This window comes from Alternaria dauci, chromosome 4 (assembly GCF_042100115.1).
Source record: "Alternaria dauci strain A2016 chromosome 4, whole genome shotgun sequence".
Taxonomy (NCBI): domain Eukaryota; kingdom Fungi; phylum Ascomycota; class Dothideomycetes; order Pleosporales; family Pleosporaceae; genus Alternaria; species Alternaria dauci.
Window position 1 is genome coordinate 2,380,758 of NC_091275.1, and position 23,349 is coordinate 2,404,106.

Genomic DNA, 23,349 nt, shown 5'->3' on the forward strand with positions numbered 1-23,349 from the left:
TACGAGATCTGCTGTCACCTTGTGGTGAAACTGCTACTGCCTTGATCTCACGCCCATGTCCTCCTGATCGAATGACAGCATGATTTGCTCCGTTCTGACTGGATATGTGCATACTAGAAGCTCGTGTCCACACGAGGGTACCTCCAATAGACGAATGCGATCGGAAGGCCCAACTTCTATGCGCGCCTCCAGTGTCGATGCTCATGACCTCCTCTTCGTTAGTGACGTCGTAGAGGTACCATTTCTTGCTTGAGAAACCGTGTATGAAAAGTCGGCCATCCTGGAAGTACAACCCTTCGATGTTGGGTCCGAATGGGAGCGCAAGGTCGTGTACCACTTCGACTGTATTCGCAGATGAATCAATTTGATGCACACTAAGACGTCCATCTCTTCCTACCGAGAACAGATGACCAAGCGTAGCAGCTTCGGATGAGGGCCGCCATGTAAGCGAAGTAACTGCTTCTCCCCCATGGGCTTTGTCAATGACTCTTAGCAAGGTAGCCTCATCCTTACCCTCGTCGTCTTTATGGATATCAAACAACGCAATCGATCCACGTCGGAACCCAACGATAAGAAAATCTCTGCCAGATTCCCTCGCGCATGTCATGCTGGTGATGACGGAACCAGTGGAGGATTCTGCGACAGGGATGGGTACGACTCTTAGAATATTTGTGCTGCAATCAGGATCAACATATAATAGTCGCGCTTCGCCTTGACCAACAAGGGTTACAAGTAAAGCTGTCGAACTTGGAAAGTCAGAGCCTGTCAGCTCAGCAGCGAAGATGTCTCCGACTTTACTGCCAATGGCATGGAGTCTTGTAAAGGTAGCTGAACTCCTACTATAGACATAGATATTGCCGCTGCCACCGGCAACATAAGCGATACCATGACGAGATCCACTCGTACAAACCGAGTAGCCAGACAAGTCGTCTAGTCGGTCAAGTAGTGTCGAATTTGAAAGGAGACTTGATTCGCTAGGAATCTTGCTGGATGATAATGTACCGACAAGCACATTCCCGCAATTCGTGGTAAGCAAGAATGAGGTCTCGTCCACAAAGCAGTAGCTCCTGAAGAACTCTGCTTTCTTTGAAGATTTTGGGGGCTGCGCCGGTCTAGTCGTGTCAAACTCTGTTCCAGCCCCCTGCGCCAATGACAATATGTCATTTACGGTATACTCAGCGATCATACCACGGAGATTTGTCTCTGCTTGCAAGACGCGAGTGATTGGGGTAGCCGTGACTTTACTATCAGAACCACCAGCAATAACCTGCTGGACTCCAGTGGAGATATCAGAGACGATTGAAGACCACAGGTTCTTTCCGCTATGGTGCGCAGCGCAGTCAAGTTCCAGCAGCTTATAGGGGAAGGTTGCGCTGTCTTCAGGGTTTGGCGTAAGTTCCCACGTTCTTGCAGTGGCATCTTCACCAGCAGATTGGAGAAACAATGATCCACTGCATGGGGATGCTTCGAGAAAGCGAACCGACCAAACGCGCGAGAGATGTCCCCATCCAATGGCGAGACAGCTTGAGCTATTAAACTCGTGTGAGTCGAAAGCTTCGTTGGTGAAGCCGGTATGACGCGTCCTTGTAACATCCAGGTCATCGTCATCAGCCTCCGAAGTTGTCGCACTCGTAGTCACATCTGAAACATCCCATATCCGGATTGTGCGGTCGTCGCTGCAGCTTGCTACTACCCGCCTCAGCTTCTGGCAGCATTCGCTCGGCAGCTCTTTTGAAATTTGAACGCCGAAAATGGAGCCTTCGTGGCCCAGAAAGACGCGGTGAATGCGCGAAGCTGGTCCATCATGGATGTTATCGCACCATGACCAGTATATTATCTCCCCAAATGCTGTGCCAGCGGCAACGAGGACGCGATCTAGATCTTCCCAGAATAGATGGGCCGAGTAGAGGATAGATCGGGAACTGGAGGTAAGGTCGAACACAGAGACATCAAGACCACTGAGACCAGAGTGTCAGTAAAGAAGCCTCGACGCGGCTGCTCAATGTGTGGTGTGCGCACTTGGTATTCTGAGTAATGTCTGATTTCCTTTGTTCAATCTGAACCTGCACTAATGCGTTGTGAGCAGTGACAGCAACGCAGGCTGCCTTTTGATATTGGGCATCGTCATCCAACCTTTGTGGTCTTGGAGCAAGATCAAGAATCCAATCTGAAACTTTCGCGATGTTAGAGAGGCACAAGCTCAAGCCCTGTACGCCACCTTCGCCTGCAAGATGGATTTCAAGAGCGCGGACAAGCCTTCCGCCCCAGATCACTAGCTTAATGATATGAGCATTCTCTTCTGAAAACACCCGTATCCCATGAATGGCTTGGGCTTTGAAGACGCGTTGTGAGGATATGTATCGCGAGTCCTTGGCGTGATGGAAGCGTAGAAAGGGGCCTTCTGCGGCGATGAGCAGAGCGCCGCAAGAGGCCAGTGCCGTCACGGGTACGCGAGTGCACTCATGCTAGTATAATCAGCTAATGTCCCCCTTTGCGCAATGCAAACTCACGTGCAGGGTTGGAGACATTGGCAAGGAAGCATCACATGCGAGGGTGGTATTCATCATGGGAAAAATTGGGGTTGAGTCAGCCCCGCGCCGCTGCAGGTGAGATGTGTGGCGGGGCAATGACGGAGTGTTCCCGCGATTTTTTGTCGGCCTTTCGCGAAGACCATCACGTTAACCGCCTACCCCGTTCAACTATCACCTCATCTAACTGTCGGCACCTCCAGCCCCTTCGTCTGATCACCTACAAAGCTCCGAATACGCCGCAAACATGTCTCTCGCCGGCCCCCTAGGCACAAGCATCAACCCCGAGGAGACGGAGAACTTCGAGGACGTACGTGCGCCGCGAAGCAGGCGGGTGGACAGTGGTCGCTAACAGCGTCTGTAGATTGAGAAGCAGTTTGCCGTCAAAGGTATGGTGCGCGCAGCATACTACTTGCGACAAGTCTGACGTTTCCCCCCTTAGTTGTGCAGCACATGGAAACATACTGGAAGATCCTCGAGAAAGTACCCGGTTCCAAGCTGCGACTCACAAAGATCGATGACGAGATCTACGAACACCTCAAGAAGGACTTTCCCGAATTCGACGCATCCGCCACATTGAACGAGGATGAGATGAAGAGCAAGGACGGCAAGGAGCGGTGGCGCAAGTTCATCAGTGAGTACGAGAAGAAGGTGGAGGACTACAACTTCGGCACAATGCTCCGCGCAAGCCCCAAGATGGAGTACAGTCAAGAAGGCACAATATTCGCGGTCCGCATGCAGTTCTACGCTATTGAAATCGCACGGTAAGCTTGCAGACCGGATGGCTCGGCGCGCTCCATGCTGACTTTGGCAGTAACCGGGAAGGTCTGAATGACTGGATATACGAGAAGGCGCAGGGCAAATAGATCGCCGCAGGTCGATCCTGGGGATACTAAATCCGAAGCCGCATTGCCCCAGAAGGGTTGCCAATACTTAGCTGCATTGTCGACCTCCGGGCCGTAACCTGTCCGCGCATACGAGCCGACGCTCTTTGTTAGCCGTCCAACTATACCCATTTGTGAACAGCCAGTCTGCACGCAACACGCTCAACGGTGAGGCGATTTACCCATCCCAGCCTGGCCGTTGCGATTAACGTGTAACTTATGTGAGTCGTGAATCTATCCTCAGTCTGCGTATCGAAAGACAAAACCAACAAGAGCGCTACATATGTTCAGTGTGTAATTTTTTGTTGACCGTCTTCTACATAGCTTCACCGGGAGTCTAAACATCACTTGCTTTCAAATGCTCGGAAGAGCCGATACCACTCTAGGGCTTTCTACAAAGACTGCGATTGGTGGCTTGTGAACAATGTTAAGGGCAAGCAAGGTAAGCGATGAAAGCGGGTGCTCCAGAATAACCTCAAGACCGCGTAGTCGCCACCCTAGTCCGCATGCGGTAATTCCTTCTGCGCTCACTCCATATCTCCGCTATATCGCTTTTAACCCGTATCAATTTTTATACTCTACACTCATTTTTGCGTCCGAAGTCGCATTCTCCGGGCGGCCGACATGACGACAACTTTTGATTCTAACGATGCAGCTAATCGCGGAGAAATAGCACCTCAAGCCGACGAAGAGCAGGATTACGTGTCACGGGTCGGATGGAAAGCGTTGTTCAGTTTCACCACAAGAAAACATGTTCCCGTACTTGTCGGCGGTATCTTCATGGCGTCCCTCGCTGCCCTAACGATGCCCGTTTTTGCGATACTCTACGGTCTGGTTTCTGGCCAATACACGAGCTACGGCAAAGGAGATATAGACAGCAACCAGTTCATTGGCAACATTGCTCAGCTCTGCATCATTCTTGCCGGCATCGGAACCCTCAACTGGATTGCGAATAGTCTCTACTTCACCTTTCTTCTTGTGTTCGGAGAGCTCCAGGCGAGGAGTGCACGCGATAGGGTCTTCGATTCCCTCCTCAAAAAGGACATGGCTTGGTTCGACATGCGAGAGTCCGGCGTCGCTGCATTTCTGCCGGCAGTACAAATGTGGGTATCTTCATATTATCATACACGTTACAGATGACTCACCGCTAACAAAGAGCAGGCACATCCGCGACTTGCAGCTGGCAGTGTCGTCTCCTTTCGGAGAGGCTGTACATTCACTCGTACAGGGGCTGGCGTCCTTGGGCGTCGCCTTTTACTATTCATGGAATTTGTCCTTGGTCATACTATGTACCATACCAGTACTATACCTAGTCCAATCGTTGGTGGCAAGTCGGCTGTCGCTGCGGGCACAGGATCACGCCGACAAACTACAGTCTGGACTCAAGTACGTTACAACAGCATTGACAAATATCGAGACGGTCAAATGCTTCAACGGCGAACGTTACGAACTACACGTTTTCTCCAACATCGTTTCTCTCGCAGCGAACCTGTACCGATGGGTAGCCAATTTGCGCTCGATTCAGATCGGTATCATGCAGTTCTTCACACTCAGCATCTTTGTTCAGGGCTTTTGGTACGGTAGCCACCTGGTCGATATTGGGTATAGCACCGCAGGGGAAGTCTTCACAACATTCTGGGCAGTACTCATGGCAATGTCTGGAATGACACAGATAATGCCCCAACTGATCGTGCTGTCTAAAGGCAAGATGGCGGGTGCAAAATTGAGTTGGCTCACAAAGCAGATGTCGGCAATTGATCAGCAGGTTGAGTCGCAAGGCCAGACACGGCCTGCGCGGTGTCCGGGCGATATTGAGTTTCGAAAGGTAACACTCGTCTTTTCCATGTCCTACAGTCGCTAATCGACCAGGTTACATTCTCATATCCAACACGTAGGAATGAGATGGCCATTTGCGATGTCTCGCTGTTTATTCCAGCCGGAGAAACGACATTCTTTGTTGGAAAGAGCGGTTCCGGAAAGACCACACTAAGTCAACTTCTCATACGCTTCTATCGACCTTCTTCGGGGCAAATACTCCTGGACAAGGTACCGCTTGAAGAGTTGGATGTGCAGTGGTTACGGCGAAACGTCATGCTTGTCGAGCAACATAGCGTGCTATTCAACAACACCGTCCGTCACAATCTTGCGCTCGGGAACATGAGCGGTACGGTTGACATGCAAGAGATTCACGACGTAATCAAATTCTCCAGGCTAGAGCCTGTCATGAATGGACTTCCAGACGGACTAGACACCAATCTTGGCATGCATGGAGATTCGCTCAGTGGAGGGCAAAAACAGAGGATGGCTTTAGCTCGAGCCAAGATTAGGAACTCGCCGGTACTGATACTGGACGAATCAACCAGTGCTCTCGACTACGTCACGAGAGCGGAGATACTCGACGCCATACGAAACTGGCGGAAAGGCAAGACCACGATCATTATTACCCACGACATATCTCAGATTCGGTCCGATAATTTTGTATACTTGCTAGAGAACGGAAGGATAGTGCAAGAGGGGTATAGGAAAGAGCTTGGGTCTCAGGCTGGAGCTTTCCAAGCCTTCCTCGATACACACAAAGAAGTCGATGAGATCAACGAAGATGACCAACAGGGCATTGATGGAAAATCCTGCATAGAAAACGAGACCGATGGCACCACATTACTGCACGACAAGCCACGGATGACTCGGGTTATTTCGACGCAACGGCCGCTCTCTACCGTTCTCTTTGGACAGCGGGTGCTGGCACCATTCCTTGGGAGGGCTCGTGCATCTTGGGCAGGAACGGAAAACGGCGACCTAGACACGTACTCTAGACAATCCGTTCATGCAACAGAGGGTGATCGAGGCAGGCACTCAGAGCTAACCCTAACACCCGAACCATTGGAGAGTAACGAAGCATACCCAGATATGATAGAGTTGAAGGAGCTTGAGAGCCCGGACAAATCACGTTTTACCGGAGAAACGTTCTTCTCGAAAGACTATGGCTCAAGGCCATGTTCTCCAGCTTGTGGAGCTCGATCAAGATCGAATTCACAAGTACGCCCTATGTCGCTTTCGAAAGATTTTGGTTCTCGCCCAGTGTCCAGACTTTCAACGCGACCGGTCTCGCGAATCGACCCACATTCACAACCCCCTGTGGCCCGCGAGCCTGTCCCAATCCATTTGGAAACATCAAAGAAGCGACCGAAAAACGGCAAGTTTCTCTCAAAGATTGACCTTCAGAAGGAGGAAGGTGATACTTCGGCTGCTTCTCTTCCTATGAAGGACATCTTCACATCTATATTGCCCACAATAGGCTGGAGCTCTCGTCTCCTTTTCTTTGGAGCGACACTCAGCGCAACTATTCACTCTGCGTGTACACCTATCTTCGCATGGGCGTTTGCAATGCTTTTGAGTACCTTCTACGATGCTTCCGCCGATGATCGACAAGCTCGTAACTATGCCCTGGCTATTCTTGGAGTTGCTGCTGTCGACGGCCTTTCGAGTTACTTCATGTTCTTCCTTTCCGATACAGTGGCACAGACGTGGACTCTTTTGTTGAAGAAGGAGGCCATGCGCCGCATCCTTTTGCAACCACGGGAGTTCTTTGATGAGGAGGAGAATAGTATATCGCGGATTACAGAGACACTGGACCATTTTGCTGAGGAAGCGCGAAACCTCCCAGGGCGGTTTGCTTGCATCTTTCTTGTCGTTTTCCTCATGACCATTATCGGAATCATCTGGAGTATGGTCATAGCATGGCAGTTGGCACTTGTTGCTCTTGCAACAGGTCCGGTCCTCTTCGCAATCACTCAATGCTACAACATGATTAGCAGCCGCTGGGAAAGATTAGCGAACGAAGCTGATGATAAGGTCGGTCAAGTACTTCACGAGACGTTCATAAACATCAGGACTGTTAGATGCCTGGCATTGGAAGATCACTTCAGAAGGAAGTACAACAACGCGACCACAGAAGCAGTCAACGTTGGCATCAAGCGGGCAATATACTCCGGGTCTGTCTACGGACTATCGTATTCTGGCATCATCTTCGTCGCCATATTACTCTTCTGGTACGGAGGGTTGCTCATATCGTGGAACAGGTATTCCGTCACTGAAGTAAATGAGTGTTTCCTAGTGCTCATGCTGAGCGTCAATCATGTCAGCTACATGTCAAACTACATCACGCAGATCAACATGTCTCGAGACGCCGGATCACGCTTGCTACGCCTCGCACGGCTTCCAACAGACTCTCACGAACTCACTGGTACAACGCAGATACAGTCTGCGTGCGATATTTCCCTCGACAAAGTCAGTTTCAGATACCCAGCACGAAAAGACGTTGAGGTACTGAACGATGTTTCCTTCAATATTTCGCAAGGAAGCTGTACCGCTATTGTCGGTTCTTCCGGCTCAGGAAAATCAACAATCGCCTCTCTCATCCTCAAAATGTACCAAACGGACGGTAAATCAACACCGTCGTCGGGATCCGCTGGCGGCCTGAGCATCTCGAACCACGACGTCAAAGACCTTCATACCATCACCCTCCGTTCCCGAATGGCATTAGTATCACAGGCGCCCGTCCTCTTTCCTGGTACCATCGCAGAGAACATTGCATACGGCCTCTCCCCTTCCCACCCCAATGGACACATTGACAGTATCCGTGCAGCTGCTCGTGCAGCCGGTATATCCGAATTCATCGATAGCCTGTCGCAAGGCTACAACACACTCATCGGTGAAGGCGGCACGAGGCTATCTAGCGGCCAAGCCCAGCGTCTCTCCATTGCACGCGCCCTGGTCCGGAATCCTGATGTCTTGATCCTAGATGAAGTGACCAGTGCGCTAGATGTAGCTTCCGTCAACACCATCCGCAATACAATTCTTCGTCTTGTTAGCGACGACGATGAAACCCCGTCCCCCATCGCTGCACCGCTGTCGCCACATGCAGGTTCAGGTGAAATATGGGATGGCGTGGATGAGGACTGGGATATCAAAGTCGCTAAGCACCAAGAACGGATGGCGGCAAGGAGTAGTGAGAAGGGCAAGGAGCCGAGGAAACGGATGACGGTCATCATCATCACGCATGCGCGAGAGATGATGGCTATCGCGGGACATGTAGTCATGATGGAAAAGGGAAGGGTGATTGAGCAGGGGACTTTCAAAGAGCTGAAGAAGAAGGGAACTGCTTTTGAACGGTTGCTGAGGGGTGTGAGGGAGTAGGTAAGGATGGTATGGTGAAAGTGGCCATCACTTTTATTCTGGGAGGCTTCTCTGTGTATACTATAGTTGGCATTCGACTTGGATTATTCTTGTAATAGTTCTGTAGTGATTGTCGCAAACAAAACATTGAGTTGTATTGATCATAACTATCTATCGTCTTCTTGCAGCCCATGTATGCTTCTTACAGCTGTCCAACAGCTCAAGTCTGATGTTTGGAAGTTTTGGTCAATGGGCATACGAGAAAGTAAGAGTAACATCTGAGCCTCGTCCAAGGCAAAACGAAATACCCTTTCGTCCATGGGGACGATAGGAGTACTCGAATCATGCAGTGAACGAGAGGATTGTGCAATTTGGTCGTAAAGCAAAAATGAACGCAAACAATATAGGAGATAGTGCCCGTGGAGACACACCCAACGAGATGGTGTGTGGTCCAAGAGTATGGCTGTACCCGGCTCGATCGTCAGGCGTAACGACAGCTTTTAGGCTGACCATTTTGGAAAGGATGAAGGACATGACGCTCCTGCGGACCGCTTGCTCGGGGTTTTGCTCATCTTTTGGCCGACGTTGGCATGATGTGGTGCAGACTGAAGGGCCATGAGGTCACTGTATAGTCCAGTGTCTCCTCCGCTTGAGCCTCGTTGTGTGCAAAACGCTCATGCCTCGATCGCAATCGGCGCTCGGTTTGAACAATGATGGATTTAGAAGTTTCATCTGCTGCGTCGGTGCTGACGCTCATCGTTCAACTGGCTAGTTTGGTTCCCAAAGCTTTCGCCGACCTCCGCCACGAACTGGGCCCACCTTGGGGGCAGGACGAGAGAACGAATCTGGATCGAGAGGCGCATTCGGATCGTGACGTGGAGCTGGCGGAGCTCGGAAAACAGGGCCTGGAGGGACGTATGCGCCACGCGGTACGAAGTTTCCACGACCGCGGAAGGATGATGCACCGCGACCTCGAGGCGACGGCGTATGACCTTCACGTCCACCACGAGGGGACTGGTGCTGGTTTGTACGTGCGAAATCGTTCGGATCGAAGACGCGTTGATTGTGGGTAATGGCAGCGGGGCCTCGTGGAGCGCGCTTGAAGAGCACCTCGTCCTCGTCGTCAGAGTTGTTCTCGGGCTTGCTCTCGACTACGGGGCTGGATTTGGGTCGCTCTGCCGCTTTAGGTGCAGTGGGAGCGGTGCTCTTCGCGGCGGTCGCTTCGACTTCAATCTTGTAGATGGTCAGATGGTTCTTGTATTCGCGATCTTCGCGAGCGACGGCATCGCGGAGCTGTTCGAGGCGCTTAGCGCGGATGCCAAACTTTTGAGCAATGGCTTGCTTTGCGGAATCATTAGTAAGGAGGATGAAGGACTCCAGCGCTGCATCTGGGTTTCCCTCCCTGTTGATGCGCCACAGGATGTGGTTGAAGAGGGGCTGGAGATGGACGGGCACAGCGCCCTTGGGCGACTTGTCGGCGCGAGCGATCTCATTGCTGCTGCTGCTGCGAGCGGCGCGGTCTGGAGATGCCTTGAGCAGCGCGGCTGGCTTTTCGGCGTGTGTGGCGCCATGGGCAGGCTTGGATGCCTTGCTCGCATGCGAACGAGGCGACTCGGGGGTCTTTGACGCGTCCTCGAAGCTGTGTGTGGAGCTGATGGAAGTGCCGTCAGACATGTCGAGGGCGTTGAAGGAACTCTCTAGGTCTTCATGGTACTCGTCGTCGTCAGACTCGCTGTCCTCCATGGAGAGCAGAGTCTCGGGTAGCAGGAAGTGCTCCACCTCGGCCCATGTAGTGTAGGCTTCGTCAACGCCCTCGAGGACAACGCGGCTAGCGGCTTCGTTGGACGTGACTTCGTCGAGCCATTTGACGGCTTCGCGGGCGTCGGCGTTGACGCGCTCGGTGCCATTCTTGAGGCGATGGAGCTGGGTGAGGGCTTGTCATGGTGTTAGTGAGGGGGCTGGGAAGCTGCGATACTATAGCCTACTGTGCAGCGGTACATAAAGGCGTATAGCGTCCTGGGCGATCCACTTGCGGATGCCGTCGCGGGTGCTCTTCTTGACGCCTGCGATCAAGGCGGTGTCGTCGACGATGCAGTTGAATACCTTGCGCTTTGGTGGCTCGGGTGCGCGCATCGCGGCCTCGGGCTTGCCAGACCGCGGCGGGATGGTGCTGCGACGCATCGTGGTTGATGATGTGCCTTGTAGGCGATGAGAGCGAGGGTCGTGGCAGCGATAAGTTTTTGGTGTGCGCGGTTGATGGCAGACAGGTTGGTTGTGTGAACCAAGGTTCCGGCGTTGAGCAGGCCTAAGTGCGGGTTTGTGGTTGGGCGCCAGTACTATTCACAGGTATGCGCGCAGTGCTTCAGGGTGTGCGCATTATGTTTGCGCTCGTACGTGGCGGCGCGGAAGCGAGTGCGTGTGAGGAGTCAGCCTTGGGCATGGCGCAGAAGACCATGGTCGTTGGTGTGACTGTCAAGGATGGGCAAGTGAAGTTCGGGCCCGCATCACCGCACGATGATGAGGTACTCGCGCCAAGTGGGGTGCGCCACTCGCTCAGCCACACCATCCAAACAGTTGAGCAGGCTTGCTTGCATGTCATTCATCTTCATTCCATTTATTCTTGTGCTCTGCTCTGTCATGCGAAAGAGGATGCGTCTCAGTACTCAGTAGCTCTCAACCTCTCTGGCACTGCTCATATCTGGCATCCAGCCCTTGGGGCGCTCATTGCCACGCACAGTCAATCCGTAAAGACCTTTCTCTACCTTGTCTACGCACTCGCGCATTACGGGCATCTTCTTTGTCTCCAACTCTGCTGCAAACTTGGACCCTCCCGGTGCGTCAAACATCTCGAGTTGCAGTCGAATCGCTCTCAGGTCATCCAAGACAGTCCGTGGCTTGTGTGTCTCACTTGCAGCTGGTGCTTGCTCATCAATATCCATCTTGTCGCCAGCGTCATCTTGGTTGTTATCCTGCTTGAGCCTTTTGTTTGACTCTGTTTGGGGGCCGGATGGTAGTTTGCCGTTGGTAGCCATGCTCGTGACGGAGAAGCGCATGAGCTCGCCAGTCATGTCGCAAACACCGAGAATGTAGTCCTCTGGCGTGAAGGAGATTGGTCCAGCTTCGCCACTCATGGAAGCGATGCGTGACCTGGCTTCATCGTACGAAATGAGTGATTGCGTCTCCAGGTAATGCTGAAAGCTGAGCGCTTCCATGAACTCTTGGTTGCCGCCCGTGATGTTGTGAGAGTAGCGGTAGGCATTGAGACCTTGGAGATCAGCGGCAATGTTCTTGTATCTGTCTTCAATCGTCTCCCAGTATTCTGCATTTTTCTTGGTAACCCATGGGGGTACTGCTTGGCCGACGGCGCGGACCCTTGTCAGGTCAGTATCTGTTTGGTGAGGTCATTACGGAGAACTACCTTTGGAGAGTGAATATACTGCAGTATTGTTAGTACTGTGCTGGAGAGATTTCAATCAGTGTTCTGTACATCTTCTTGCTCGACGCGGTGATGTCACGCGACGCCTTGATGATTCTCTCCCGTCGATCATGGTGCTCGTCTAGCTCTGCACGGAAACCTTCAAACATCGCCACGAAGGGTGACGAGGATTGGTCTGGCTTCTCCTCCGCCATTTCTGCGTCTCTTGATCGTTTGAAGCCCATGGATCTGCGTTGATAGTGAGTATATACACAGTGTTGGGCAAGCGCTGGGACTGTCCGCTAGTGCACGTCTTCACGTGGGCGCTATTTTGTTTACGGACTAGCCACTTTCGGCTGCTCTTTCTCAAGGGGGCCATCTGCCCTACTACCCCAACTATCATCAGAATCACCGTGCAGCACATTCGTTTACGACCCTTCTGATACTGTACAATCAGTTCCCGTGTGCCTTTCGATTGTGCTACGCTTTTGCTGCTATGATGAAAGCATGGCTCTATCCTTCTTTTTCCGCAGTCCTTCCTTGGTTTTCACAACGTCTATTGTGCTAAGAGCCATCTTCCTGGTATACGGACTCTGGCAGGATGCCAACTCGCCTATGAAATACACCGACATCGACTACTACGTCTTCACTGATGCTGCTCGCTACATCTCGCGCGGTCAGTCCCCTTACGCACGAGACACGTATCGTTATACGCCTCTACTTGCATGGCTCATCTATCCTACTGTGTGGTCCGGCCAGTTCTGGTTCTCCTTTGGAAAGATCCTATTTGCGGTCGGCGATGTGGCTACAGGATGGATGATGTTCCGTATCTTGAAAGAGTACAAGAAGATGAGCGATGAAAGAGCTTTGAAGTTTGCGAGCATATGGTTGCTCAATCCGATGGTTGTGACTATCAGTACAAGAGGCAGCTCCGAAGGACTACTAGGCGTCTTCGTCACTGCACTGCTCTGGGCCGTGCTGGCAAAGCAGAGATCGCTCGCCGGGTTTCTGCTCGGATTTGCGGTACATTTCAAGATCTATCCATTCATTTATGCAGCCTCTTTGGTCTGGTTCCTTGACGATACCCAGATGGAGGCAAAAGGAGCTGCTCAGGTGCAATCGGCGAAGTCGCCTTTGGGCCGGGTGCGCAGCTTCCTCAATCCTGCGAGAATATACCTTGCGCTCTACAGTCTCCTTACATTTGCGAGTCTAAACCTTCTTATGTACAACATGTACGGATGGCCATTCCTCGAGCACAGCTATCTCTACCACGTAACGCGTAGCGATCACCGCCACAACTTTTCGCCTTACAATACGCTTCTCTATCTGAAGTCCTCGCCACAGCCTACAGGTGTGGAGTCAGCAACACCATCATTTGGACTAGAGCGTCTGGCGTTTCTCCCACAGCTGCTCCTCAGCGCTGTGTTTGTACCTTTAGTGTTAGCAAAGAAGGACCTCCCAGACACGATGCTAGCGCAGACGTTTGCATTTGTTACCTTTAACAAGGTCTGCACGAGCCAGGTATGTAACGCTTTATTTCATCAGTGCTGTCTCGACATTAATCCCTTCTAGTACTTCCTCTGGTACATGATGTTCCTCCCATATTACCTCCCGGACTCGACTCTTCTCCAATCTTCGTCTATCGGCGTCCCTGCGCTCGTCTTCTGGGTTGTAGGCCAAGTTGCGTGGCTTCAACAAGGCTTCCAACTCGAGTTCAACGGCCATTCGACCTTTGTTCCAGGACTCTGGGTATCTAGCATAGTCTTCTTCCTTGTCAATTCTGTAATATTGGGTATTATCATCTACGACACCAAACAGAAAGGGCCGCATAAAAGTGTTGTGGTAGGGAAAAGAGTTTCATAGCAAGACCCCAAAGCTTACGGTTCTCACGCCGTCGCGTATTATTTCAGCTCGGAGGAGTCTTGCTCCACAATCCAAATCTCTCAGTATCTCCAACAGCGATACCTGCATTACATTGGGAAAGAAACCCCTGCCTTCGCCATTATAAAGATGCCTTTCCCTGCATTCCACTCAGCATCCACCAGGACCTTTGTCAAGCTGTAGTCCCAAAAGCCTGACCTACGATACTGACTGTGTGGTTTCGCCCATCTCCAAAGCAACTTGCGCCCTTCGGGAACCAGGTGCCCGCTTTCGTCTCCAAGGATTGAAATGCTAAGTATGTGCACTTCGACTCCATCGCCACCAGCGTCACCGGCTTTTGAACCGCGCAAACTAGCGACGAGCTTCGGCATCATCTCTGCGTCTTGATATGATATCTCTAGAGATTCAACCTGGCGCCGGAAGAAGTCTGCGAGGTCAAGTTTGTGAGTCGGAATGCGCACAACGCCGAAATCCTTGCATGAATCGATAAGCTGGATTTGAGCGAGTGTAAGCGGCGTATGAAACTGTATGTAAGAGCGCGAGGTGGATGACGATGGTGTCCAGTAGCTGACAACAGTCGAGGAGTCGGGTGTGGTAGGGATGGCCACGAGGAGAGTGTAAGGATGGAGCCTTTCTAGATCTGGATCCAGCTTCAGGCCCTTCCAGGAGTTAGCGCAGCTTCTTATCTGTACTTTTGGACATAGCAGGCGCAGTTCTCACCAAGTTTGGTGACTTTTGTTGCATTTTCGTCAGGTTTATCTTATGCTGTAGGGCAGTAGTCCACCGAGGTAGGCTCTGTGGCTTTATTACCGCTGATGTGAACGAGTGGGAACGAGCTTCCTTCGCGCATGTGTAAGTGAGGTCATTATTGGTCGATAGAAACGCCAAGGGTAGTATAGGTATGCCAAGTTTACGTGTTTAGCCACAGCTCTTGAGGCACAGTAACCGTTGCAGGTATAGTGTCTGGATAATCCGCGGGTGTAGAATTCTCCCGAACATGCTTTATACTGACATCTACAAGAGCAACACGTGTCTTACATCCAGAACAATACATCACTCACATTCAGCTCAGTATTACTGCTGCTGTTACTATCGAACATATTCATACTTCCAAGCATCTACATTACCTACGTCCACGTCCATACAATCAGCCTTGCGACGGCCATGTACCACCTCCGCTCATTCTCTCACCCTCCTCTTTACACATTCCGCACACCCACCAAGGCACCGGTTCTCCTCGCCAAAGATACGGCTGGCTAGCTAGCCCATAAGGATCACGTCCCTCATGCCAACCTTGAGCGTGCTGAAACAACTGCTGTTCTGCTTCCTTTGCCGAATCGTGTACTTCGGTTGTGATTCCTTCTTCTGTCGCAACTGCTAATCCGGTCTCAACGGCTGTGATTTCCAAAGACCTGGATGGTAAGGAAAGATCTCCTTTTGCGACTTTTCTTTTACTGTCTTTGCTGGTGTTGGGTTTACGCTTACGCTTGACGTTGGAAGCACAAGGCGCAAGGGTAGCAGTAGATTTCGTTCCTGAACAAGACGCTGCAGTAATGGCATCCATCTGCTGAAGAGGTTCAGGACCAAGGACTGTTTCTGGTCCATTGTGCTTCTCGTTGAGAGTAATTGTTGTCTTCTGCCTTTTGTTTGGCCTTTGAGGCTCTAAGGGAACCGTCTCGATGCTGGTTTTGGCACAAGCGCTTGTGTTAATTGACGTAAAGGACAAAGGAGAGGAATTTGCAGATAATCCGACTCCAGCTTGACCTGCTGGGGCCTGATCGTCTGCAAGAGATGTCGGCGGTTTGGTTATACACTCCATGATACGTTATACATAAAATGGAAGAAATTTTAGAATTATGAGTGCGCGTTTTATAAAACATGGTCTGTACTAACGTTTGGTTTTTCCTGGATCTAGAGTCAACTGAACATGTTTCTGATGCGTCGAACACGGACGAACCAAGCACCACTATGTCACGTACCCAATCAACCATCTTATGTTTGCAATGATATATACCAAGCACCTTACAGAAAGTCTGAGTTCTATCTTAGAATTTGGGCACTTTGATTTCGAGGAATGATAGCCCATCTTCTGAAAGTGGCTAAAAGTGTCGTCTCAGTACCACTCGGCTATCATGCCCTGTCCCACATCACTATCCTTTTCCATCACATGATCCACTTCAACTTTGACTTCCACATTCTTCACCACCAAGACATTCGCTTCCTTTCCTGCCTTGTCTCCACCTGTAGCTTCATCCCCAATCTTGACAGCTGTAACACTAGCGACAGCCACAGTATCCTCTCCACCATCCATTTCCTTGACTCCATACAAAATGCCATGGAGAAGACTTCCTGGAACCACCAACTCTTGCTTGTAGGAGAAACGCTCTGGATCCGGTTCCCCGTACAGAATAGCCTGGAGGACGCCAGTACGCTTACTTTGGGTAGTGGAAGTGCCATTCAAAATCGAAAACGTTGTACCATCCTTTGGTTGGAGAAATGATGGAAGGGAATACGGCCATGGTTTGGAGACCGCTTCCTCTTTCTTCGCCTCGCTTGTGTCCTCCACGTCGCTCTCTGTCTCCGACATTTTGGATCCTAATAATGATGTGGGCATCTGTATGGCCATACTGCTTTGCTTTGGGAGGGAAAACGGACGCGAGGAACAAGGATCAAAGGCTGAGTACGTTGTCATCCGGCCCAAGTCCTCTTCGACTCCCTTGTCGAAAATTATTTCCTTGTTGAGGTTTGAGCGAAGTGTGCGGTGCGCGCGCCGAGTAATGTGCTGACGTGCAGCGAGTGTTGTGGCTCTTCGAAACATTGTGTGATTAGGATTGATGCTGGATTGGATTTGCTGCCTCTAAGAAACCTGCACCTCCCGTTAGGGTTCGATTTCGCTAAGATTGGTGGTAGTTGCAACTGACTTTGGTACCGAATGAGCAGCGTGTGCAAGGGCAGGCGTAAATGTGGGTAAGCAGAAGAGTGTGTAAATGCGCTTGGCTCTGAGGATCTCCTGGAAATAGTTGCGGACAACGGTGTTCGTGCACGAATACTACATTTCATAGAGTCACAGTGCTTGGGCACCGCTTTCTTTCACCGCACTAGACCTGTCCATATTGTGGGAAATCGAGAAACTGAACGTGACGATGCGTCACAACTTTTACACATTCTCCACCGCTGCGACATATTCCTGGATAGAATGGCAGAGATTTTACTCTGATCCCAACTTTCTAGGTGGGAGCCCACCATGATCCATGGTACCGCGTGTACAGGCAAGACTCAACGATCGCGCAACTCCGTTCTGACTCCTCAACAATCTCCAGTCAATCACGTGGATTGTTATCGCCTTATTCGACACATCTTGCTCATGATACATCAAATTATATTACTAGCCTATACGGGGACATATGTACGAGACTAGCCACCGTTGCGCCCAACTACAAATCAGTCCATAAGTCTGACTACCATTAAATGTATAGGCACAAGAACTATAAAATTGCAGAAAAGAAAAGACCAAACAGTCAGACGTGTACAGAAAGAAACTTGTGGGGTATCCAACTTCGCTCAAAACGCGTAGATCGACCTAGATAGGCAAAGGAAAAACGAGACCCTATTGCTTGCAAGGAAATATGAATAGAGATTATGACAAATAGTGAAAACTCGACTGAGACGATTGTGAAGAGAAGAAGAATGGCGAAGTGGGGCGTAGGGCTCAGTCACCATCCCACATGGGCGGTACCCACTCCTGTCCAGGATAGCTAGTAGCCTTCATAGTGGGTTCGTCATCCTCAACGGCAGGCAATTCGAAAACTTGTCGGCTATGACTTCCGCGCCTCTCCCAGCCTGAAGGTCCCCCAGTGGTGCTACCGCCAACGCTCCTTAGGCTGGGGACCTGTCCGCCACCAGATGCACTGCGTTCGAGCTCTCTGGCTCTTGCTCTAGCAGCTTCGCGCTGTAGCCTCTCGCGTTCTCTCGTTTCGCGTTGCTCTTGTTCGCGCTGGACGCGTTCCATGTGTGCGAGATTCGCTTGCTGCAAAAGCTGGCGACGCAGAGACTCAGCACCCATGTCCGGTGACGTGCGTTGAGGTGATGCAGCCATCGAAGCGGGTTGCGGATGCTGCAGAATACCAATCGATGGTTGGCGTGGTCGAGATCCTGGTTGTCGGCCGCGTGATTCATAGTCTAGATCAGTCGTAATGTTGGGTGGTCGAGGTGCTTCAGGACGACTCTTGTTCATGCCGTTGTTAGGCACACCGAGACCATCATAGGATGGTGGGGCTTCCTCTGGTACTTGCTCGTCATACTGAGGTATGATCCTTTGTGGTGAGCCATATCCATCATCCCGCGACGAGGAATTATGAAATTGTGGTCGCTGCTCCTCAAATGAGAACGGCTGGGTACTACCGAATCCAGGCCGCACGGGACTGTGGGCGACCTTCGGGGGTGGAGGTGGAGGTACGGGTAAACTACTCGTGGTGGGATTCACAGGACTATTTATTACCGTCGGGTCAGGCGACATAGGAAGAGGGTACGCTGCGGGTGGTGGAGATTGTCCAGGACGTATCGGCGTGGGTTGTACAGGCGTCGCACCACGACGGACTATGGGCTGCAGATCCTGACTAGACTGTGCAATCTGTGATTCTGGATGAACCTGTGAAGAATTCCGGGGTAGAAGTTCTCTGAAACCACCGCCCTGTGGTTGAGCATGCTCGAGCACAGGCGTTGGCATTGTCTGTTGGGGCGATGTACGAGGCGACGGTGAGCCAGCAGCTCTCTCAGCCTGCTGCTGTTGTTGGGCAGTGAAGCGCTCTTGCATGTACTGTCCTTGGCGTGCTCGAACAATTTCCTGTTCGGTGGCACCCTCTGGGAAGTTGAGGTGCCATGGACGGTCTTGTTGATGTACTTCCGATATACTACTCATCCTTGGCTTCTGGTAACGCTGTCCACCAGGAATTGGAGAGGAATTAGGTAAGGCTGGTGAGTTTGAAATTGGCGATACTAGAGACATGGTGCTTGCGTCGGAGTGTGATCGACCGTTGGGAAGGGCTGGAGACTGCGCAGATATTTGCGGTGACACCATTTGCATCCTAGGTTCCGAATCCTGACGATGATATTGACTTGGTATTGGTTGCTGTTCCTGATCAAGCGGCGATATAAATGCTCCAGAAACAGGGTTATACGCAGCTGGTATCGGGGGTGCATCATATCTAGGTTCTTGCTCAGGAGAAACAGCAGGCTGAGTGATTGAAATAGCTTCTCGAGGAGGGTGATGAAGTCTAGGTTCAGATGCGTTATGATAGGGAAGATGCTGGGCATTGTTCAGTTGCTGTTGTTCCGTGTTTTGGTCTTGCTGCTGTTGTTGGCGTAGTTGTTGGACCCGCGTATCGTCACTCGGCGATGATCTGTCATGTCCGTTTTTGTGTTGCTCTTGTTGTCGTAGTTGCTCGCGTTGTGCAAGCCAGGCCTGGTGAGCGAGTTGCTCTGGCGACGGCCCGGGCTGTGTTTGCCGTTCTGGTTGCTGAATATAACGAGGGTCCATGTAAACATTCTGCGTGCGCTCCGATTGCTGCCTTTCTTGTTGTCGCTCAGCCTGCGATACGGCATAAGTTCCCTGTTGGGGTATCTGCTGCTGTCTATGCTGTTCTGCTTGTTGTCGCGCAGCTAAAGAAGCTGCGTAGGCTCCCTGTTCAGCTGAAGGTTGCTCAGCTTGAGGTTTGTAATACCCTCCAGATGGGGGACCCGAACTTAGATGACGCATGTGAGGAGCAATGTTTTCAGGCGTTCTACTTGACGACTGTGCTGCGTTGCCAGCATTGGAGACATATGGTTGATGCGACTGGGAACTGCTCTGCCGGGCTTGGTGTTCCATTGCTAGCTGCCTTGTCTTGAGGAATGCAGAGCCCTCTTCTGGACGCGTATTAGGTATCGACGCTTGTGGTGGTGGCATGTGTTGCGCCTGTTGATACTGTTGAGGAAGCCCTTGAGGAAGCATGTTCGGTGCCGGCTGGGACGGCCCTAGCTTTGGGCCCATGGGCGGCTCATTCCGCATGGTATGTGGCGGCAGTTGTCCGGGAGGATAGTATGCCAAACCGGACTGTTGTGGCTTGTATGTTTGCTGTTGTTGGGGAAGCCATTGAGAGGGTGGAGCTTGAACTGGAGGGGCGACGGAGCTCTGTTGAGCCTTCTGTGCCTTCTTTCCTTCTTTTGACAGCTTGTACTTTGTAGCGGACCCGTCGCCACTCGCACCACCTCGATTGAACAAAGCTCCAAGTGCAGAAAACCTCTTCTTCTTTCCATTTTCTGGTGGACCTGACTGGACCACTTGGTATGACTGAGCCTGGGCGTGGGGCATGAACGGTGGTTGTGGGGGTGGAAAGCCATTTGAGGCTCCAGATGGCATGGGCGCCCTTGCATCACGATGCGAATCTGTCGAAGGTACTACTAATGGGGTCTGGATGAACTGCGGTTGCTGACCCATACTTGGGCGGTTGGGTGGCACAAAAGATCTTGGCTGTTCAACGGGTCTCTCTCTGGATGATTCTCTAGGTCGTGTGAACCTATCCACCACAGACTGAATTGGAGCACTAGAGCTTGGATTGGGTGGAAGAGGCTTGGATCCTGACATCATGGTTGTGTTGCCAATGCTCGGCGGGTGTTGGGAATGTGCTTGAGTTTTCCCACCGAGGTTCTTGAACATTGATGAAAGTCTGGGTTTCGACGGCTTCTCCTGTTGTCTTGGTGCTTGCTCAGCAGATGCATACGAACGAGTAGGTGGTCCGGTCTCCGCGTCGTGATGTCGGGGGTATTGTGCTTGCCGCTGCATCATCTGCTGATGATGTTCAAACTGGTTCCTTGGTCCACTAGCCTGCGTATGCGCCTGGACCTCATGGGACCCCACCTGGGCCTGCGGATGATCCGTAGTACTTTGCGGAATTGATTGACCAGAAATCATCCGTCTCCCTTGCGACGCATGCAAGACGTGGTCTGAAGGCTGACTGGTCTGTAGTGGTTGATGACTGACATTAGGATTCTCGGAGAGTATTTGCTGGGAAACTGATTCGCCCGAGGGACGCCAAGAGCCGATAGCTGGCTGGGTCATCTTGCTTCCAGGATCGATGGACTTGACAGCCTGGAAAATGTTCTTTGACGGGCTTGGGCCTGGAGCAGGCACAGGTTTGTGCCGCGATGTGATATGATCCGATGGTGGGGCCATGTTTGCTGGTGGGTTCATGGAGTACACTGTCTCCATGTTTCGCGATTGCTGTGGTTGATATTGATGCTGCTCAGGAACCGGTGGCACCTGCATTGTGTTCGAGGCTGCGGCCTGATTGATCTGATCTTGAGGTTTGCCATCCTGGTCTTCGGGTCCCGAGATGAAGCTCATTGGCCTTTCGAAACTATATCTTGGATGCTCACCATCACGAGATGCTGGTGCACTCCCAACGTCGGCGGTTGAAGGTCTTGATGGCTGTGGTCGCGGAGCTGTTCCTGGTACTTGGAGATCTGCAAGCCGCAAGGGCCGGCCGCTCTTGTCTTGCATATCCTTGACGACTCCGTTATGATCTGCATAGAGATCAAAGTCATCGTCTCTGCCATTCGCTGCATGGTCGCCATATGACGTTAGAACCTCCTCAGGGATCTGTGGTGGAGCCGCTGAAGGCTTCATGGTAGAATCTGGTTGCATGCGACGAATGGTAGACGGAGTAGATCTTCCGGTAGAGGTCTGCGAATATGCATTGTTCCCGTCGTCTGACACCATGGCAGATATTTGCGAGAGCATGGACCTTGATCGCTCTGGAGCTACTGCAGCATTATTCGAGACCTGCAGTTGGAGTGCTTGGTGTTTGAAGTCCGGAAAATTAGCCTGGCCACGTGAATAGCCATTCGACATGGCGGGGTGAGAATTCTCGTTGTGCGGCTCTTCAGCCTTGGGCGTCTCGGAGCCATTCTGAGTGATGCGCGGAACCTGCGCAACGGGCGTTACGCGGTCGCTTTCATCTCTCATCTTATCAGAATCGTCGGTATCAACGCGCGGTTCAATGGTGGAGTATCTGTGACCCCATGATGTATCAACTAGATCAGATGCGGGATATCCTTCAGCAGTGTTGACGCCTTGTGAGGGCTGCGTCGAGACGCGGCGCGTCGAGGTGTCGCTGTCAGCAGTTGCAGCATTGGCCCCCGCAAGGGTGCCGCTAAGCGAAGTCTCCCCATGTCCTCGTATTTGTTGCTGGGCTGGGGCCGGGGCTGAAGCTGCAATCTCGCCAATGGCCTCTGGTCGACTCCTTGCATTCTCGTCGCGTTCGTCTGCAAATGTCGTTGCACAGACTTGCGCGCGTTCGTCTGCATCCCCGAGGCCCCGTGTGTTCGTGTTGGGCAGCTGCAAATCACTCTTGGCAAACCACACGGGACTGAAAGCACGCTCTGCATCCGTCTTCTCAGGTGTCGACACGATCTGATCGTCTGTGACATCAGAAGGTGCATCTGACGTGGGTGTTGCATCACGTGCACCAATTACCTCAGCCTCAAATGAGGGAATCCGTCGGACTTTACCAGCACGAAAAGTATCGTCAAGAAGACCCAGGGTAGGCGATTCAACATCGAGAGTGCGATCTCCATACCCACTGCGTCGCTCTGCGCCGGCAATCTCATTGACCCTATGATGGGGCCGAACAGGTGGACTCCCATGAATAGACGTGCTGTATCCAGGCTCGGCCGGCGAATGTTTTTCAAGACCCTGAGGGTTTCCTCGAGAACCTAGGTCGCCAACGGTATCCGTAGACGGTCGTTCAGTCGTAACGACATCGTCTGGTTGCTGTGGGATCAGAACAAAAGGCGTGTCCTCGTACTTGACGATCCCAGCTCTATAGGGCTCATCGTCATACCTGACACCCACTGCTTTATCATCGGTATTTGACACAGTAGCAGCAGACGTCCCAATAGGTAGTAGCACAGGACTGATACTGTCGGCTTTTTTCTTCGTCTCCAGCGTTGATAAGGCAGCTAGCCCTCTTCCACGAACGGGCTCCTTATCGCTATCCTCATCACTCACATCCATGTGCTTGTTGTTATACATGGAGGGCTGCTGTAGGTCAAGTTGCGAGGATACTGGTATTGGATCATGGTTCAACTGCGGTGGTTGATCGTCATCATCCATGTCGTCATTCTCAGCCCTTTTCGATGCTTCGTCGCTGAAGCCAAATTGGAAGCCATCACGTTGAAGCTCACCAGATTCGGCTGTAGGCAGATCTGGTTGGAAAGACCCTTTTGGAGCACGCAGCAATGTCTTATAATCATCAGCCCGTTCTTGAGCACTGGAGGGAGGATCATCTTCTGCAAACACTGGATAATACTCGTTGTTTGGATTCCTCGTAATTGCTGCGGGCATCGAGTGCCTATTAGGCACGACCGGAGGCGTTGAGTGCCGAACAACGGACTGCAGCATCCGATGACTAGCACTATCCTGACTGGA

General features: G+C 51.7%; 6 protein-coding genes across 6 annotated transcripts; 3 read left to right on the plus strand and 3 right to left on the minus strand.

Annotated features, from left to right (window-relative positions):
• Positions 1 to 2,775: 2,775 nt before the first annotated feature.
• Positions 2,776 to 3,394, plus strand: ACET3X_005341 (uncharacterized protein; the record flags this gene model as incomplete). The annotated part of the gene is made up of 4 exons (XM_069451535.1): positions 2,776 to 2,838; positions 2,893 to 2,917; positions 2,971 to 3,292; positions 3,343 to 3,394. The coding sequence occupies 4 exons, from the start codon at positions 2,776 to 2,778 to the stop codon at positions 3,392 to 3,394; spliced, it is 462 nt and encodes a 153-aa protein (XP_069307385.1).
• Positions 3,395 to 4,036: 642 nt separating this feature from the next.
• Positions 4,037 to 8,608, plus strand: ACET3X_005342 (uncharacterized protein; the record flags this gene model as incomplete). Its single annotated transcript, XM_069451536.1, has 3 exons — positions 4,037 to 4,515; positions 4,574 to 5,237; positions 5,282 to 8,608. The coding sequence occupies 3 exons, from the start codon at positions 4,037 to 4,039 to the stop codon at positions 8,606 to 8,608; spliced, it is 4,470 nt and encodes a 1,489-aa protein (XP_069307386.1).
• Positions 8,609 to 9,355: 747 nt separating this feature from the next.
• Positions 9,356 to 10,768, minus strand: ACET3X_005343 (uncharacterized protein; the record flags this gene model as incomplete). The annotated part of the gene is made up of 2 exons (XM_069451537.1): positions 9,356 to 10,521; positions 10,573 to 10,768. 2 exons carry the CDS (start codon positions 10,766 to 10,768, stop codon positions 9,356 to 9,358), a joined length of 1,362 nt encoding a protein of 453 aa, XP_069307387.1.
• A 444-nt stretch (positions 10,769 to 11,212) lies between these two features.
• Positions 11,213 to 12,257, minus strand: ACET3X_005344 (uncharacterized protein). Its single transcript, XM_069451539.1, has 3 exons — positions 12,075 to 12,257; positions 12,006 to 12,023; positions 11,213 to 11,959 (listed from the first exon to the last, which is right to left on the minus strand). Exons 1-3 carry the CDS (start codon positions 12,245 to 12,247, stop codon positions 11,251 to 11,253), a joined length of 900 nt encoding a protein of 299 aa, XP_069307388.1. The 5' UTR covers positions 12,248 to 12,257; the 3' UTR covers positions 11,213 to 11,250.
• Positions 12,258 to 12,509: 252 nt separating this feature from the next.
• Positions 12,510 to 13,865, plus strand: ACET3X_005345 (uncharacterized protein; the record flags this gene model as incomplete). Its single annotated transcript, XM_069451540.1, has 2 exons — positions 12,510 to 13,523; positions 13,575 to 13,865. The coding sequence occupies 2 exons, from the start codon at positions 12,510 to 12,512 to the stop codon at positions 13,863 to 13,865; spliced, it is 1,305 nt and encodes a 434-aa protein (XP_069307389.1).
• Positions 13,866 to 17,592: 3,727 nt separating this feature from the next.
• ACET3X_005346 (uncharacterized protein) lies at positions 17,593 to 23,265 on the minus strand (the record flags this gene model as incomplete). The annotated part of the gene is made up of 1 exon (XM_069451541.1): positions 17,593 to 23,265. One exon carries the CDS (start codon positions 23,263 to 23,265, stop codon positions 17,593 to 17,595), a length of 5,673 nt encoding a protein of 1,890 aa, XP_069307390.1.
• Between the last annotated feature and the right edge of the window lie 84 nt (positions 23,266 to 23,349).